General features: G+C 37.0%; 1 protein-coding gene across 1 annotated transcript; it reads left to right on the forward strand.

Annotated features, from left to right (window-relative positions):
* The first annotated feature begins 3,014 nt into the window (after positions 1–3,014).
* Positions 3,015–19,730, forward strand: LOC114395741 (ABC transporter B family member 15-like). The gene is made up of 8 exons (XM_028357586.1): positions 3,015–3,587; positions 3,832–3,886; positions 4,032–4,210; positions 4,298–4,755; positions 5,101–5,439; positions 13,924–14,128; positions 14,901–15,773; positions 18,018–19,730. Exons 1-8 carry the CDS (start codon positions 3,357–3,359, stop codon positions 19,437–19,439), a joined length of 3,762 nt encoding a protein of 1,253 aa, XP_028213387.1. The 5' UTR covers positions 3,015–3,356; the 3' UTR covers positions 19,440–19,730.
* The last annotated feature ends 227 nt before the right edge of the window (positions 19,731–19,957 follow it).

The raw sequence follows: 19,957 nt of genomic DNA on the forward strand, positions 1-19,957 counted from the left end.
TTGCTACACCCCATTGCCACATCATATAGTCACACTTTGTGCATGTCCTTCATGCTTTACATGCCTCATGACACCTAAGCACACTTAGTGGATAATCTTGGACTTGATCTTGGGTTAGTGGGCTGAACCATAGCTAAAATTCACTAATCATAATTAGTGAAATTTTGGCTCCACAAATTCAATTTCAAATTCAAGTAAAATTTGAATAGAAATTCAAATTTCCCTCCAATTTTGTGTGACACTTAGGCTATAAATAGAGGCCATATGTGTGCATTTTTTTCAACTTTGATCATTTGAGAATTAAACTTCAAAGTTCAGACATCTTTTGAGGCACTAAATTTCGTGCTCCTTCTCTCCCTCTCCCTCCATTCATCTTCTCCTACTTCAAGCTCTTATCCATGGCTTCCTATGGTGGTAAGCTTCTTCTAGACTCATCTTCTTCTTGAAGTGGTGTCTCCTCTCAACTCGTCTTCTTCTTGAAGTGGTGTCTCCTCTCAACTCTTCTTCTTCTCCATTCCGCTGCCATTAAAATTCAAGAAGCAAAGGACTCCATTGATGAAGAAGATCCAAGGCCTACAAATTCCAATGGAGCTACATCAGTTAGGGTGAGAATGAAGGAGAAGTGTGTGAAGATTGGTGAGAAGACTGAGTGTCAGAATGAGATAAGGCTCTAGGGTGTGCGAGAATCACACTAATTTCAAAGACGATTTTCTTAAGAAAATCGTCTTTGAATACTTGATTTTTAAGACGACTTTAAGAAAATCGTCTTTGAACACTCATTTTTAAGATGATTTTAAGAGAACCATCGTCATATATATTCTATTATTTATAAAATTATCATCGTCTTATATATTAAAATAGTTTTTGGAAATCGTCTTAGAAAATGCATAATAAAAAATTACTTTTTTAGTAATGATTGCTTTGTTGGACAAGTGGCCTTAGATATCTTAAGAAGGAGGGATTGAATTAAGATATCACAATCTTTTCTTAATAAAAAAAAATTATTTTGATTCTATCCCAACAACCCAAGATTTCTTTTAAAAATGAACTCCTAAATAATAATGCAAATTAATCTTACTAAATAGAAGTAATAAGCAATAAACAATAAAGGAGTTTAAGGGAAGAGAAAATGCAAACTCAGATTTATACTGGTTTGGCCACACCCTTGTACCTACGTCCAGTCTCCAAGCAACCCGCTTGAAAGTTCCACTATCTTGCAAAATCCCTTTACAAGTTCTGAACCACACAAGGACAACCCTTCCTTTATGTTCAGATTTCTTTACAACAAGAGACATTTGGTCTCTTAATCCCTTTTGAGAAATAGAATGAAGAGAAGAAGAAATCTCTCTTGAAAGAGATAAATTATACAATTGAGCACTCAATTAATTCCTTATTGAATTGCAAGTGTATTGGCCAAGGAATTCTTAAGAGGATAAAATGATTTTGCTTTTTGAGAGGATAAGACTTTTTGTTCTGAAAAACTCTAAGCAAATTCGTGTTCCAAGTCACATATAAATAGACCTTTGATGGCCATGTAAAAACCATTTGAAAAGTTGTGACCCTTGGAAATAATTTTTTGAAAAACTCCTCTGGTAATCGATTACAAGACTTGTGTAATCGATTACAAGCTTTAAAATTTGAATCAAAACGTTTAGTAACTGCTGGTAATCGATTACCATCCATGTGTAATCGATTACACAATGTAAAATTTGAATTCAAATTTTTAATAACTATTATAAATTATTTTGGCCACTGGTAATCGATTACCAAAGAGTAAATCTCTTGAAAAAAACATTTTTGCTTAAACTTTTTGGCCAAACCTTTTGCAGTTTCAATTTGAAATTCCCTTCCTAAAACACTAGAGATCTTCTTGATGTTTGTATCTTGTATTTTTGGATTTTTGTCTTGAATTAAACTTGAGAAACACATTTTTATAAGGCATCAAAACATCACGATCATATGACATCATCAAAACATCAAAGGTAAAGTCTTTGCTTCTACATGCTTCCTCCCTTTCATATGTTAATTGATGCTAAGTTGTGATTTTCATTTCTCATAACTAAGCATAATTTCAAAAAGTTATCGCATGAGCTTTTGGAATGGTTTGTTTTTGAACCGACCGAATTATGGTATGATGTGTTAGACAGTAATGTTAGTTATTTTTGCATGTCTGGTAAGTTTTTTATTTTTTATTTTCAGGTGTTTTGTAAGAGAGAGAGTTTGAGTGTTGTTTTTGCCATAGAAACGGGAGTTAAAGTATATTTGTTCTTAAAATAAAGAGATAGTAACAAAAATAATATTAACTTGTGTACTGAAATAGCATCTGCCTATTACACGCTTTAAAAATTACATGCTGTAAATAAACTTTTTCTTTTTTTCACAGTTTCACACGTGGAGAATGATTAGAACTTTCGCATTAAGTCAAAAGAGATTTTTTGTTAAATCTTATTAAATAAATATAATATGACAAATAAGCGGACATGATTAAATAAGGTAAACTGACCATTGGAAAAAATATATATAAAAAGATTAATCACACATATTTAATTGATAACTTCACATCTTGAAAAGCAAAATTAAAAAAAAAAAATCTACACAAAAATTTATAACTGTTATAAACAACTTGTATTTGTACTTTATGAATAATTTAGAGACAGTGTATTAAGAAATCGCTTTAAAATGACAATTTTCTCTAGGCAACCGAGATGAGTTCTTCTTAAAGCTTAGTCTTAAAGGATTCTTTTTCGATAACAAAGGTCAGATCAACTGTTATTTAACAAACAATTAAAATTAATATACGAAAAAAAAGGGCCCAAAATTTACCAATCCTTTATTAAAAAAGAAAGAATCGTGTCAGCAAAAGCAGTAAAAGTGGCATATATTGGGAAATAATTTTGAAAGTGGTATAAGATGAGAAAATGCTTTTATAAAAGTATTAGTATATATATATGGCTATGAAAAAAGTCCCGATGCTTTAGCAATGTGATGATTATAAAGTCAAACAGGAGCAATTTCCCCTCCTCACATCACATGTCCCTCCATCCTCAACAACACAATAAACCTCTCCACATGCTATTAAGAATTCCCCATTAACCCTGACCCTAGCTATTCTGGTCCCTATAAGTTTTGCCCCACCACACTTTAACCTAGACTGATTCCTATAAATTCATCAGAATGTGGCAACAACTTAGTTCAAGGCCATGAAACAAAAGCTGGTTTTGGAAGCAAGCCAAGAAGGCAGAGAAAAACCATGCTCTATTAGTTAGAGAAAGTGGGTCTGCGAATCTCACTGTTGTTTGTTTTTCAAGAAAACGGTGTGTATAAAAATCGGTAGGGATCAGAAAAGTGTAGTAGCTATGGTTAGCATGGAGAGAAAAACAAAGAATGAAAATGGGTCTATTGGGTTTGGATCCATTTTCATGCATGCCGATGGCAAAGATTTGCTTCTCATGGTTTTAGGTACCATTGGGGCTGTTGGGGAAGGCTTGGCCACCCCTCTAGTGTTGTATATCAGTAGCCGCATGATGAATAACATTGGGAGTTCCTCTAACATGGATGGAAACACTTTCATCCATAACATCAATAAGGTTCAATTCTATATCTCTCTAACTCTCTTTATACACAAACAAGAAATTATTATATGATCCCACACCGTCATATAATCTCAATTAATCTACATATGACACCTAATGTCGTATGAAAATTAATTGAAACCATAGATACTCGGTGATACGAAGCTATCTAATAATTTCTCTACTCACTTGGAAAGAGCATAACATGAAAGCTAGAGAAGCTTACTGATGACTTGTTTTGGCTTTATTGGTTATGCAGAATGCAGTGGCTTGGTTATATTTGGCTGGTGCCTCTTTTGCGGTTTGCTTCCTCGGTGAGTTTCGGTTATGCAATGGTTTTGATTTTTTCCTTTTCTCTTTCAATTCACGCCACGCAAATTAAAGTAATGATATTGTTGTAACCTCTTTTTATTTCTTTAATTATTAATATTACAATTATTATATTTTCGTTATTTTCAGAGGGTTATTGTTGGACAAGAACAAGCGAAAGACAAGCAGCGAAAATGAGATGCAGTTATCTGAAAGCAGTGCTCAGACAAGATGTGGCATACTTCGATTTGCAAGTCACAAGCACGTCCGATATCATCACTAGCGTCTCCGGCGACAGCATCGTAATTCAAGATGTTCTTAGTGAAAAGGTAGTTGTTATGCCATCAGTTAACTGAAAAAAATTGTGCTAGCTCGTAATTTAGCTTCTAATGAAATTACATGAATTTGAAACCCAGGTTCCGAATTTCTTGATGAACATTTCATTGTTCGTTGGGAGCTACATAGCGGCTTTTGCAATGTTGTGGAGGTTGGCCATTGTGGGGTTTCCTTTCGTGGTTCTTCTTGTGATCCCGGGTTTAATATACGGCAAGACTTTGATTGGCTTGTCTAGTAAAATCAGAGAAGAGTATAACCAAGCTGGGACAGTGGCGGAACAAACAATTTCGTCCATCAGAACCGTTTTTTCATTTGTGGGGGAAAGCAAGACCATGAACGCTTTCTCCAACGCGCTTCAAGGGACGGTTAAGTTGGGCCTGAAACAAGGCTTGACTAAGGGATTAGCCATTGGAAGCAACGGCGTCGTTTTCGGCATTTGGTCCTTCATGTGCTACTACGGTAGCAGACTCGTCATTTATCATGACGCCAAAGGAGGGACAGTTTTTGCAGTCGGAGCAGCAATCGCCGTTGGTGGATTGTAAGTAGTCATTATTATCTCATTCTTTCCATTTACAGTTTTCTTTATATATTTATTAATGAAAAATATCTATTAAAATTTAATTAAAAAATCTAACTATAGTGAAACTTCTTTTTTTAATAACATATTTTTTATTTACAGAATTCAAATTCAAAACTTTTTTTTAGAGAATGGAACTCAATTTTTTACTCAAATCACCAATTTTTTTTTATCATTTAATCAATTTTACTAATTAATCTATTTGTATAACTTAAAAAACAAACTCAACTCAAATCCACTTCTCATTTGGTAAAATTTTATGTCAACTTAATTAGCATGCTAATCAAGTCTTTGATTGGGAAATAGGGCATTAGGGGCGGGTTTATCCAACATGAAGTACTTCTCGGAGGCGGTGGCGGTAGCGGAGCGTATAAAGGAAGTGATCAAGAGGGTTCCCAAGATAGATTCTGACAACAAGGATGGGCAAACCCTGGAAAAATTTTACGGGGAAGTGGAATTTGACCGAGTCGAATTCGCATACCCGTCGAGACCCGAAAGTGCGATTTTGAAAGGGCTGAGCCTGAAGGTTCCAGCAGGGAAGAGAGTGGCGTTGGTGGGGGAGAGTGGCTCAGGGAAATCAACAGTGATAGCTTTATTACAGAGGTTTTATGACCCTGTTGGGGGAGAGGTGCTTCTGGACGGGATGTGATGCAATCCTCCCTAGGAAGGGACCAATCACTAGAACCATGAGCAAGAGGCTTCAAGAAGATTGGGCTAGAGCTGCTGAAGAAGGCCCTAGGGTTCTCATGAACCTTAGGGTAGATTTCTGAGCCCATGGGCCAAGGTTGGGTCCAATTATCTTTGTACATATTAGACTAGGATGTCATTATATTTGGTCCTTGTATATAGGGCTCCATATTGTAGGTAGGGTACCCTAGAAATATAGGATTTTTCAGCCCTTGTATTTTTTGGGCACCTAGACTAGTTTTTGTATTAGGGGTAGTTTTGTAATTTCACATGCACTAAGTGGATATTTGATGTGTGTGGTTGGAAATAAATTTAATTGAATTGGTAGAAGCCCAATCCAATTAAATTTTAGAGGGGGAGGTGAGCATTTGCTTACTACACCCCATTGCCACATCATATAGTCACACTTTGTGCATGTCCTTCATGCTTTTCATGCCTCATGACACCTAAGCACACTTAGTGGAGAATCTTGTAATTGATCTTGGATTAGTGGGCTGAACCATAACTAAAATTCACTAATCATAATTAGTGAAATTTTGGCTCCAAAGTTTGGCTCCACAAATTCAATTTCAAATTCAAGTGAAATTTGAATTTCCCTCCAATTTTGTGTGACACTTAGGCTATAAATAGAGGTCATGTGTGTGTATTTTTTTCAACTTTGATCATTTGAATATTAACTTCAGATTTCAGAGCTCCTTTTGAGCACAAAATTTCGTGCTCTTCTCTCCCTCTCCCTTCATTCATCTCCTTCTTCCTCCAAGCTCTTATCCATGGCCTCCTATGGTGGTGAGCTTCTTCTAGACTCATCTTCTCCTTGAAGTGGCGTCTCCTCTCTCTCTTCCTTCTCCATTCCGCTGCCATTTATCTTCCAAGAAGCAAAGGAATCCATTGATGAAGAAGATCCTAGGCCTACAAGCTCCAATGGAGCTTGCATCATGTGGTATCAGAGCATCTTCATCTAGGTGATGTTCTTTTGCTTCCTCTATCTTTTTGTTCGGTGAATTCTCTTTAATTCCTTGTTCTTCATCTTATTCTCCATGTATATCCTCCATTGTATTGTGGTTTGGTGCTGTTTAGAGTAGATTCAAAAAAAAAAAAATAAACCGATTAAATCTTAGATCTACACTTGTTCTTGCATTTCTATGGTTCAAAATTTGTAGATCTACTCTTGAATCTTGTTTTTGTGTTGATTTTAGGTTCTATCAATTTTCATTCATAATATTCTTGTGCTGAACCTTTAGATCTAAATTTTGTTCCAAAATATTGATTAGAAAAAAAAAACACAAAAATCTAAGTGTAAATCACTTAATCCATGTTGTCTTAGAGTCATGTTTAGTCATAGTAATTGTCACATTATGTTCTAAGTTTGTGTTGAATTTTATTTTGTTAATTGAATTCTAGATACATTTGTTCATGTATTCTTGTCATTCTTAGCCTATCTTTTGAATTTTGAGTCTAATTCATGCATGTTATTTAGTTCATAACATGTTCTAAATCAATTCCTAGAAGTAGTCTTGTTCTTGAACTTTTTTTTTGCTTTCTAAGTTTCCTACATGATGCCTATGATGAAGTTGAGTTGTGGTGCTGAGTTGTGGCTGGATTTGTGAATCAAAATAAGTCTTAAGCTCTCTTTAATTGTGTTATTCAAGATAATTGAGCATAAGCAAACACAAATTGTAACTATCCAAGCCTTAAGCAACATAAACACTACTCTTGATTTCTAGGTTGAAATCGCTGGTGCTGGCAGCTTGAACATACGAACTTGTATAAATTACTGGGAATTGGTCACTACGTTTTTTGAGCTGAAACTTTTACTGAATTTTCTAGACATCTGGATGAAAATTATAAAAAAAGAACCAAGCGATTTGGATTAAAGGAAAAAATAAGAAAAATCTCACAAGTTGGCAGAAAAATCAGTGTCCAGGGAAAAAAAAAAGAAAAGTGAAAGGAAAGTGTGCTTGTTGTTTTGGCTCAAAATTTGTTCTATAATTGGTGCCTATTTTATACCAATCCTAGTTCTGAAATTTCAATTGAAAATTATTGTGAAAACAAGTGCCAAAACTAGAGGTTTCTTGAGTCTTTTTTTTTTTTAGAGTTTTTCTACTCTACTCTAGAGCCATTCTAGGTTTCTCTTTGAGTCCTAGCTTGCTTTTTTGTGCTTTTCATTGCTTTAGTTGTTGAATAATCCTTGGAAATTTGTCTTGTTAAAACTCTATTGGTTTAGCTTTCATTTCATTTTTTTTTGGTCTTTGGTTATTGCTTGTCTCTTTGTTTCCTTGCTTGTGAGTTGCCATATAGGGAATTGGAAAGGAGGATTGGTGCCATATCTTGAAGAATTTGAGTCAAGAAGCAAGGGGCCAACCACCTTAAGAGCTATTGGACTAAGAAGCACTCCAAATTGAGTGAAACACTAAAGAGAGAATAGCCACCACAATTGAGGACTTTTTTCTTTGTAATTTTGTAATTGGCAATTTGCTTTGCTTTCAAATTTTGTAACAAAAAGGCCTTTCATTGGAAGTAAGTTGGGAGCCTCCGCTAGGTCACCCTACTTCCATTTGTGTGTAATAATTTTAGGCAATTTTCCCTTAGGATAGTGAGTGTTTTGTTGGGAACCTTAAATGAGGTCATCCAAACACTCTTAGGATCCGCCTAGTTTGCATTTCTTGCACTTTAATTTCTTGCTTACTTTCATAGCTTATTTCCTTTACCCTCCATTGTCAAACCGCCTAGATAGCTTTCCTTTTACCAATTTGTTTTTACCTTATCTTTCACACCTTTTTTAGTGTTTATTTTGGCTAGTTTCAACCATAGTTTCTTTTACCTTTTTTTCAAACCCCCAACAAGAAAGAACCATAACTTAGGAACCAACATGAGTCTTCATTCTTCATCTAGTGTTAATGGTGAGGGTTCTACTCCTAAGGACCCCTTGTATAAGATATTAGATGAGTTGAGATCCCTTAAGTTGTGGAAAGAAAAACAAGAGAGAAAAGAAAAAGGTAAAAAAAGAGTGGAAGAAATAAGTCAAGATGAAAGAGAGAAAATAAGAGAGGAAGAAAGAAGAAAAATAATGAAAGAAATGAAAAGAGAAAAACATGCCTCCTATAGTAGTCATGACTCTTGCAAGAGTTTAAGTGAAGAACTTAGCGACTATTATAGAGGGCGTCATAGTTCACATACTAAACATCACTCCCAAAGAAGAGAAAAGGATAGAAGGCCTCAAGAGGTTAACATTAGCCTCCCATATTTCCACGGAAAAGATAATGTTGAGGCCTACTTAGATTGGGAAATGAAGGTTGAACAACTCTTTGCTTGCCATCATATTAGCGAAGAGAGAAAAGTTCCATTGGCTACCCTTAGCTTTCAAGGGTATGCCCTCTATTGGTGGACTTCCCTTGTTAAAGAACGAAGGATTCATGAGGATCCTCCAGTAGAGTATTGGAATGATCTTAAGAGTGCCCTTAGGAAGAGGCACATTCCCTCCTACTATGAAAGGGAGCTTATGGACAAGCTCCAAAGGCTTAGACAAGGGAGTATGAGTTTTGAAGAATATAGACAACAAATGGAACTACTCCTTTTAAGAGTTGGACTTAGGGAGGAGGAAAGAACAAGCATAGCTAGGTTCCTTAGTGGGCTCAATATGGAAGTGAGGGACAAGGTTGAACTCCTTCCATATAGGGACCTAGATGAGCTAGTCCAACTTTGTATAAGAGTGGAGCAACAACTTAAAAGAAAGCCTTCTTCAAAATCTTATGGCTCTCACTCTTATCCAAGGAAGGACCAAGCCCATGGAATTTTAGGGGCTGCACCTTCAAAACCCAAGGAAGATAAGGGTAAGACCATAGAGAAATACACCCCTAAGACTAGTTCCCAAGAAAGGACTAGCAACATTAAATGCTTCAAATGTCTTGGGAGAGGTCACATTGCCTCTCAATGCCCCACAAAGAAAACCATGATCATGAGGGGTCAAGACATTTATAGTAGTCAAGAGGAGACTACTTCTTGCCCTTCCTCTAGTGGAAGTGAAGATGAAGTAAGGGGTGAAGAGTCTAGTGAGGAAGTCTACCCTCATGAAGAAGGTGACCTCTTAATGGTTAGAAGGCTCCTTGGAGGTCAATCTTGTGATCTATCTCAATCCCAAAGAGAGAACATCTTTCATACAAGATGCAAAATTTTAGATAAAACTTGTTCTCTCATTGTGGATAGTGGATCTTGTTGCAATTGTTGTAGCACAAGATTAGTTTCCAAGTTGAACCTCACTATCATTCCCCACCCAAAACCTTATAAACTTCAATGGCTCAATGAGCAAGGGGAAATGATAGTTAACCAACAAGTGAAGGTACCTTTCTCCATTGGGACATATAAGGATGAAGTTAATTGTGATATAGTTCCCATGGAGGCAGGACATATTCTGTTAGGAAGGCCGTGGCAATTTGATAGGAAGATCATTTATAATGGCCTAACTAATGAGATTAGCCTCACCCATCTTGGCACTAAATTTGTGTTGCATCCTCAAACACCTTCACAGGTGGCCAAAGATCAACTAACTATGAAAGATAAGAGGGATGAGGAAGAAAAATTAGAAAAACAAAAGAAAAAGAAGGATAGTAAGGTCTTGTCTTCAAAGGCCAGGGGGAAGGAAAAAGAGGGAAAGGATTCCTCCAAGAAGATTGTTAAGAAGGAAAATCATTTTGCAACAAAAGGTGATATTAAAAGAGCACTCCTTCTTAAACAATCTTTCTACCTTCTCCTATCAAGGGAAACATCCATTAGCACTGCCACAATTCCTACATTTGAGACCTTACCCCCAAAGGTCCAAGAACTCTTACATGAATTTGGTGATATATTTCCCAAAGAGATACCCCCTGGGCTACCTCCTTTAAGGGGAATAGAACACCAAATAGATTTAGTCCCAAGAGCAAGCCTTCCTAATAGGCCAGCCTATAGGACTAACCCTCAGGAGACTAAGGAGATAGAGTCTCAGGTTAAAGAATTGTTGGAGAAGGGCTGGGTCCAAGAGAGCCTATGCCCATGTGCTGTGCCAGTGTTGTTGGTGCCCAAAAAGGATGGTACGTGGAGAATGTGTACAGATTGCAGGGCCATCAACAACATCACTGTAAAGTATAGGCACCCCATTCCTAGACTTGATGATCTGCTTGATGAGTTGCATGGTGCCAATATCTTTTCAAAAATTGATCTTAAAAGTGGTTATCACCAAATCAGGATGAAAAAGGGTGATGAGTGGAAAACTGCTTTCAAGACCAAGTTTGGTTTGTATGAATGGCTAGTGATGCCTTTTGGGCTCACTAATGCACCAAGCACCTTTATGAGGCTTATGCATCATGTCTTAAGGGATTTCATAGGTAGATTTGTAGTTGTTTATTTTGATGATATTTTAGTGTATAGTAGGAGCCTAGATGATCACTTAGGACATCTCAGACAAGTTCTTTCAGTCCTTAGGAAAAACACCCTCTATGCAAATATAGAGAAGTGTACCTTTTGTGTAGATAATATAGTTTTCTTAGGTTTTGTAGTTGGTAGAAATGGGGTCCAAGTGGACCCTGAGAAAATCAAGGCCATCCAAGAATGGCCCACCCCAAAAAGTGTGGGAGATATTAGGAGCTTCCATGGGTTAGCAAGCTTCTATAGAAGGTTCGTTCCTAATTTCTCTACAATTGCATCACCTCTCAATGAGCTGGTGAAGAAGAATGTGGCATTTACCTGGGGTGAAAAACAAGAGCAAGCCTTTGCTTTGCTCAAAGAAAAGCTTACTAAGGCACCTGTTCTAGCTCTTCCTGACTTTTCTAAAACTTTTGAGCTAGAATGTGATGCCTCTGGAGTGGGAGTTGGAGCTGTATTGTTACAAGGTGGGCACCCTATTGCTTATTTTAGTGAAAAACTTCATAGTGCCACCCTCAACTACCCCACCTATGATAAAGAGCTTTATGCCTTAATAAGAGCCCTCCAAACTTGGGAACATTACCTTGTTTCCAAGGAATTTGTCATTCATAGTGATCATCAATCACTTAAGTACATTAGAGGGCAAAGCAAGTTAAACAAGAGGCATGCAAAATGGGTAGAGTACCTAGAGCAATTTCCATATGTTATCAAATACAAAAAGGGAAAAACAAATGTGGTAGCTGATGCCCTCTCTAGGAGACACACATTGTTTTGCTCCCTAGGAGCTCGAATTTTAGGATTTGATAATATTAGGGACTTGTATGCTTTAGATGAACATTTCTCTCCCATTTATGAGAGTTGTGGGAAAAAGGCCCAAGATGGATTCTATTTGGCTGAGGGGTATTTGTTCAAAGAGGGAAAGCTTTGCATACCCCAAGGATCCATTAGGAAATTACTTGTGAAAGAGAGCCATGAGGGTGGGCTCATGGGCCACTTTGGGATAGACAAGACCCTTGTCTTACTCAAAGAAAAGTTTTATTGGCCCCATATGAAGAAAGATGTCCATAAGCATTGCACTAGGTGTGTGGCTTGTTTACAAGCCAAGTCTAGGGTGATGCCTCATGGGCTATACACACCCTTACCCATCCCATCTGCACCTTGGGTAGACATTAGTATGGACTTTGTCCTTGGGCTTCCTAGAACCCAAAGAGGTGTAGACTCTATCTTTGTGGTGGTGGATAAGTTTAGCAAGATGGCACACTTTATACCATGCCACAAGGTGGATGATGCTTCCCACATCTCAAAACTCTTTTTCAGGGAAGTTGTGAGACTCCATGGTTTGCTTAGGACCATTGTGTCAGATAGAGATGCTAAGTTCCTTAGCCACTTCTGGAAAACCTTATGGGCTAAGTTAGGAACTAAACTTCTTTTCTCTACCACTTGTCATCCACAAACTGATGGGCAAACAGAGGTAGTGAATAGGTCTTTATCCACCCTTTTAAGGGCTCTTCTGAAAGGCAACCATAAGTCTTGGGATGAGTATCTTCCTCATGTAGAATTTTCCTACAACAGGGGGGTTCATAGAACCACCAAGCAGTCCCCTTTTGAGGTTGTCTATGGGTTCAATCCCCTAACACCGTTAGACCTCATTCCCCTCCCACTGGACACTTCTTTTATACATAAAGAAGGGGAATCTAGGTCAGAATTTGTAAAGAAGATGCATGAGACGGTTAAGAACCAAATAGAGAACCAAACAAAGGTGTATTCAACTAAAGGCAATAGAGGAAGAAAAGAGCTAGTTCTTAATGAGGGTGACTGGGTTTGGCTCCATCTTAGGAAGGATAGATTCCCTACTAAAAGGAAATCCAAGCTTAGCCCTAGAGGGGATGGACCTTTTCAGGTTTTGGAGAGGATCAATAACAATTCCTATAGGTTGGACCTCCCAGAAGAGTATGGAGTCAGCACCACTTTTAACATTTCTGATTTAACTCCTTTTGCAGGTGGAGCTGATATTGAGGAGGAAGAACTAACAGATTTGAGGTCAAATCCTCTTCAAGGGGGAGGGGATGATGCAATCCTCCCTAGGAAGGGACCAATCACTAGAACCATGAGCAAGAGGCTTCAAGAAGATTGGGCTAGAGCTGCTGAAGAAGGCCCTAGGGTTCTCATGAACCTTAGGGTAGATTTCTGAGCCCATGGGCCAAGGTTGGGTCCAATTATCTTTGTACATATTAGACTAGGATGTCATTATATTTGGTCCTTGTATATAGGGCTCCATATTGTAGGTAGGGTACCCTAGAAATATAGGATTTTTCAGCCCTTGTATTTTTTGGGCACCTAGACTAGTTTTTGTATTAGGGGTAGTTTTGTAATTTCACATGCACTAAGTGGATATTTGATGTGTGTGGTTGGAAATAAATTTAATTGAATTGGTAGAAGCCCAATCCAATTAAATTTTAGAGGGGGAGGTGAGCATTTGCTTACTACACCCCATTGCCACATCATATAGTCACACTTTGTGCATGTCCTTCATGCTTTTCATGCCTCATGACACCTAAGCACACTTAGTGGAGAATCTTGTAATTGATCTTGGATTAGTGGGCTGAACCATAACTAAAATTCACTAATCATAATTAGTGAAATTTTGGCTCCAAAGTTTGGCTCCACAAATTCAATTTCAAATTCAAGTGAAATTTGAATTTCCCTCCAATTTTGTGTGACACTTAGGCTATAAATAGAGGTCATGTGTGTGTATTTTTTTCAACTTTGATCATTTGAATATTAACTTCAGATTTCAGAGCTCCTTTTGAGCACAAAATTTCGTGCTCTTCTCTCCCTCTCCCTTCATTCATCTCCTTCTTCCTCCAAGCTCTTATCCATGGCCTCCTATGGTGGTGAGCTTCTTCTAGACTCATCTTCTCCTTGAAGTGGCGTCTCCTCTCTCTCTTCCTTCTCCATTCCGCTGCCATTTATCTTCCAAGAAGCAAAGGAATCCATTGATGAAGAAGATCCTAGGCCTACAAGCTCCAATGGAGCTTGCATCAGGATGGGCATCCAGAAGCTGCAGGTGAAGTGGGTGAGGTCGCAGATGGGGTTGGTGAGCCAGGAGCCTGCTCTGTTTGCGACCAGCATTAAAGAGAACATACTTTTCGGCAAAGAGGATGCCACGGAGGACCAGGTGGTTGAGGCTGCAAAAGCTGCTCATGCTCATAATTTCATTTCGCTTCTGCCTCACGGTTACCATACACAGGTCACACAGCACAACTCTTCATATCTAATCTTCTGCTACTGCTACTGCTACGTTACTCTACTGGTATTTATTTGCTTTTTCCAAGCTAGACGCGTATCAATTGATTCTTACGTCAACAATAAATGTCAATTATATAATACCATAGGTACAACAATCAATGATTTTGTCATTAGCCATTTAGTAGTTCATTTGGAGTTTTTCTAGACTCAAATTCAACCCCCTCTTCAACTTCGATTATATTTTTATATTATTTAGTAAATTTATTAGAAAACAATAAAATTTTATAGGTTTCACTTGTTTATTAATTTTGATTGTATACGGATACTCTAACATTACAAACACTTTTTATTATATTTGTAATTATTTTCTTTCCTTCTCAGTCTTCTAACATGATAATATTTATGCCTCATTTTCTCTTGTGGCATCTAATTACAATCTATCATAAATTTATTAATTTTTATAATAATTATTTTAAAAGTCATTTGAATATAAATATTAATACAAAATTATATTAGCAGGATCATAAAGATAAAATTATAATTTTAGTTAGAAAATAACAGTATAAAATTATAAACAATTTCGTCTAAATTTGTAGAAACTAGAAAACTTAGATGCTCATATCCACATTTTGTAATTGTTTACATGCCTAATAATATGAAACATAATGAACAATTTTTTATTTTTATTGTTTTGAAAAGAATAAGGTTTGATAACAGAACATAAATAATTCAAAATCACGTGAAGTAATAAATGATTTTGGTTTCCCTCACAGGTGGGAGAGAGGGGAATTCAGATGTCAGGGGGACAAAAACAGAGAATAGCAATTGCGAGGGCAATAATTAAGAAACCGCGAATTCTTCTTCTGGACGAAGCAACAAGCGCACTGGACTCAGAGTCAGAGCGACTCGTCCAAGAAGCGTTGGACAATGCAGCCGCGGGTTGCACCGCCATCATCATCGCGCACCGCTTATCCACAATCCAAAACGCAGACCTCATCGCCGTCGTCGGAGGCGGAAAAATCATAGAGATGGGCTCGCACGACGAGCTCATCCAAAACGACACCGGCGCATACGCCTCCACGTTTCGCCTCCAGCAACAAATGGACAAAGAGAAAGTAGAGGAAAGCACGGAAAAAACCGTTACTCCACGGATTATTTTATCAACTACAGACACCGAAAACGTGGGACCTAATTTAATAGGTCCCACGATATTCAGTAATCATGATGATGATGTGGGGGAAGGGAAGAAGGTGGCAGCACCATCAGTCAGGAGACTGATGGCGCTGAGCGTTCCCGAGTGGAAGCATGCCGTTTTGGGGTGTCTGAATGCGATGGTTTTCGGTGCCGTTCAGCCGGTATACGCATTCACGATGGGGTCCACGATACTTTTGTATTTTCACGCGGATCATGAGGAGATAGCGACGAGGACGAGGATCTACTCGTTCGCCTTTCTGGGTCTCTTCGTGGTGTCATTGCTTGCGAATATTGGGCAGCATTATTGCTTCGGCTACATGGGGGAATACTTGACCAAACGGGTCAGAGAGACCGTGCTTGCCAAAATCCTCACTTTCGAAGTTGGGTGGTTTGATTTGGACCAAAACTCTAGTGCCTCCATCTGTTCCAGACTTGCCAAAGATGCTAATGTGGTATGTTTCCATTTCCGAATTTTCTTAAAGCATTTTAAAATGTTTTTTTTTCATGACTCTTTTTTCCATGTATAATTATATTAATCATTTGAGGTGGGAAAGGAAACATGATAAGAAAAGATGGAAAACTATGTGTATTCTAATAGATATGATTAGAAAAGGGGGAAAAAAGACTGAGTGTAAAAAACCAAGATTAGAAAATTAATTTAAATTTGTCAGTATTATAAAAGATTTTTATATTGTTATTTAATAATAATAGATGTATGGAAAGTCATACTTAACCTGGTTGCAAATTTGTTGATTATTGTGTAAAAAGATTTTGTACTAATATTGTATAAAAAGTAAACTCTCATAAAAAAAAGTTATATGAATATTTTCCTACACCCTCTTTCTAGATTAGGAAAGTGAAAGAAATTCACAATTTAAGGTGTTGTTTTTCTTATTTTACTGTGAAAGGGATAGTGTGAGGATCTAACGTAAGGAAAAAGGTGTCATGGTATATAAAAATTTAAGGTGTGCTTTTTCTTATTTTATGGTGAAAGGGATAGTGGGAGGAGTAACATAAGGAAAAAGGCGTGTGATGGTACCGTTACTAGTTAAGGTTCTATTATTTTGTACGTTAAATTCTTAGTTATAAGGCTATAATGCATGGTATCTACATGCAACGGCCATGGTTATCGGTGAGAGTTTTCTGTGTGGCTGTTCCGAAAAGGTAAATCTTGTGGATTTAAGTTAGCGAAACGCTATTCGTATATCTTCAGTTGTGGTTACATCTTTCCGTACGCTTTTTCTTTTGAGAAAAAGAGAGGAGGAGGCTCCACCTCACTTTCCATTTTCATATTTTCGTTTCTTTTCTTTATTTTTTAAAGAAAAAGATGCTTATAAAACCATAAATATATACTTGAAGTATATGTTTTATTCATTGTGTAACATTTCTTTCGCAGTTGAATTAGTTCAAGTATGCACTCATTCATTGAATACGTAAAGTTTAGAATATAATACAGAGATTTTCTCAATAAGTTATGGGCATGTGAATTAGGTGTACAAGAGAGAGAAATAAAAAGAAAATAAAACGTTTAATTTTTTTAAAAAAATAGTAAGAGAAAAAAGTATTAGCAAATATAAATAGGATGTAAGAAAAAGACAGTGGAAAAAAAATAGAGTGGTTTCAAATTAATATTTTCCGCCTCATGATGAAGGATGTGGGCCGAGATGAGTGAGAAGAAAGGAAAAAATATAAGAGTAAAATAAAAAGAAAGATAATATAAAATTAAAATTAGTGTGAATTGAATGTAAGGGAAAAGAAATGTGAGGAAATCAAAATAGTAAAATTTAAGAATATAATATTTATTTCAAACCACTCAAAAAGAATATTTAACTTAAGAACAAATACTAAATATTCCAATTTACTTAATGAAATAAATTAAATTTATCTACTAATCATTAACAGATCATATAATTGTTATCATAATATTCTAAAGAAAGCAACCTAAACTTTTACATAATAAAAAAAACATCATTTCGTTATCATGACATTCTAAAGAAAGCATAATTCTCATTTGGTTGTATTTTTTTTCTTACAATCTAAATTTTTAATTAAAACGGGACTTTAAAAATATATATAGGATAATTAAAATTATAAATACTTTTTATTTTGCAATAGTAACGACTTTGAATTACCCCTTAACAATTCGTACTTTCAATACAACTTCGCAATTATCATAGACTGCTTATTTTAACATATTTTTTAGCTAATAGTACTGAAAATGTAAATTGAGGAGCAGTTAGTATTAGTATATTACAGCACAAATATTAAATAACTAAAACATTTCAATTGAAGATATTACTCGTTCTTGTAAACTTTTATTTGTACCATGCTATTGGAAATCTCGTTGTACCCAAAAAAACTAGCCGCAAATTAAAATTTAAAATATCAAAATATCAAAACTTAATTGATTTTGTACCCCAAAACAAAAAAACTTACTGATTTACACGTGAAAACGTGGCATTGTTGCTCCCGTCATAACTGGAGAAAGTCATGTACTTTATTTCGGTACGCCAGATAACTTCCTCGTCGTTGCCGTCTAAACCGGCTTTAATGCACGCATGCTTGTTTGTTACATATCAGCGTCTTCTTTAGCTTTGTGAGTGCGTGATTGTAATTCGATTTGTGACAATTGTTTCGTTTGTTGATGTTTCATTTTTTTTTTTTTTTTTTTTTTTTGCCTTTTGTTGTGTCTATAGGTAAGGTCTCTAGTGGGAGATAGAATGGCATTGCTGGTACAAACATTTTCAGCGGTAATAACAGCCTACACGATGGGTCTTGTCATTTCTTGGAGGCTTTCCATCGTCATGATAGCTGTGCAACCTATCATCATAGCATGCTTTTACACAAGGCGTGTGCTTCTCAAGAGCATGTCCAACAAATCCGTGAAGGCCCAACAACAAAGCAGCAACATAGCTTCTGAAGCAGTTTCGAATCTTAGAACTGTCACAGCTTTTTCTTCTCAAGACAGGATTCTCAAAATGCTTGAAGAGGCCCAACAAGGCCCAAGTCAAGAGAACATAAGACAATCTTGTTTTGCTGGCATTGGGCTTGGATGCTCCCAGGGCCTTGCATCTTGCATTTGGGCCTTGAATTTTTGGTATGGTGGCAAGCTTATCTCATGTGGGTACATCTCAATAAAAACATTCTTGGAGAGCTTCATGGTTTTGGTGAGCACGGGAAGGATCATTGCAGATGCGGGAAGCATGACCACGGATCTCGCTAGAGGTGCTGATGTAGTTGGTGATATTTTTGGGATCATTGATCGTCGTACAAAGATTGAGCCGGATGATCCAAATGGGTACATGCTAGAGAGGTTAATTGGTCAAATAGAGCTTCATGACGTGCATTTTGCGTACCCTGCTAGGCCTAATGTTGCTATCTTTGAAAATTTCTCGATGAAAATTGAGGCAGGGAAATCAACAGCATTGGTGGGGCAAAGTGGGTCCGGGAAATCGACCATCATAGGGCTAATAGAGAGGTTTTATGATCCACTTAAAGGGATGGTGACAATAGATGGCATGAACATAAAATTGTATAACCTAAAGTCACTAAGGAAGCACATAGCACTAGTGAGCCAAGAGCCAACGTTGTTTGGTGGGACCATAAGGGAGAACATTGCATATGGAAGGTGTGAAAGGGTTGATGAGAGTGAGATCATAGAGGCAGCACAAGCGGCGAACGCGCACGATTTCATAGCTAGCTTGAAGGAAGGGTACGAGACATGGTGTGGGGAAAAAGGGGTGCAACTTTCAGGGGGTCAAAAGCAGAGGATAGCAATAGCAAGGGCAATACTGAAAAACCCTAAGGTGTTGTTGTTGGATGAGGCCACAAGCGCATTAGATGGTCAATCAGAGAAGGTGGTGCAAGATACGTTGATGAGGTTGATGATAGGGAGGACCAGCGTGGTAGTGGCACATAGGTTGAGCACCATACACAATTGTGATGTTATTGGTGTGTTGGAAAAGGGGAAGGTGGTGGAGATTGGAACCCATTCGTCCTTGTTGGCCAAAGGACCATGTGGAGCTTATTACTCCTTGGTGAGTCTTCAGACGAGACATGCAGCCACACCAAATAACACTAATTGTACTAAAGCTAGTAGTATCCACTCTATCAATTGACCTACCAAAGTACCATGTTGTCTTTGTCTACTTGGGATGGCTAGCTACTAGGCATCCTTTTTGAGGGTGATAAAAGATAATAGCTAGTGATAAAGATGAGATGGGCTTGTGATAGGTGAAGGCAACTTAAAGAAGTGGACCAGAAGGAGAAGGAACTTTCAAAGTGTGTCACCTTTCTTATTTTGCACTTTCATATGTATTCTCCCATCAACATCGATCCATGTTTAAATATTATGTATATATATGTCTCTATATATGATATCAAGTGGAATATGTGTGCCTTGTGGCAAATTATGTGAAGATTTCTTTCTACTTCTAAAATGATTATTAAACTAGTTATTATAAAACTAAAGCAATATACTAGTTCCTTTGCAAATTAGAGCCCATATTTTTAAAATTATACAATAATAGAACTCGTTTAGGGTGATTTTTAGTCGTAAGGTTTAAAAATTTTAATTACAAATTTTTAATTTTTAAAATTTAGTTTTAGTTTTTCCTTTAATTTTTAGTTTAAAAAT

This window comes from Glycine soja, chromosome 18 (assembly GCF_004193775.1).
Source record: "Glycine soja cultivar W05 chromosome 18, ASM419377v2, whole genome shotgun sequence".
NCBI lineage: Eukaryota > Viridiplantae > Streptophyta > Magnoliopsida > Fabales > Fabaceae > Glycine > Glycine soja.

Coding starts and splice junctions, on each gene's coding strand:
- LOC114395741 (XM_028357586.1), top strand. CDS start 3,357: ATGGTTAGCATGGAGAGAAAAACAAAGAATGAAAATGGGTCTATTGGG. Junction 4,756..5,100: donor GCAATCGCCGTTGGTGGATT/GTAAGTAGTCAT, acceptor ATTGGGAAATAG/GGCATTAGGGGCGGGTTTAT. Junction 5,440..13,923: donor GAGGTGCTTCTGGACGGGAT/GTGATGCAATCC, acceptor AGCTTGCATCAG/GATGGGCATCCAGAAGCTGC.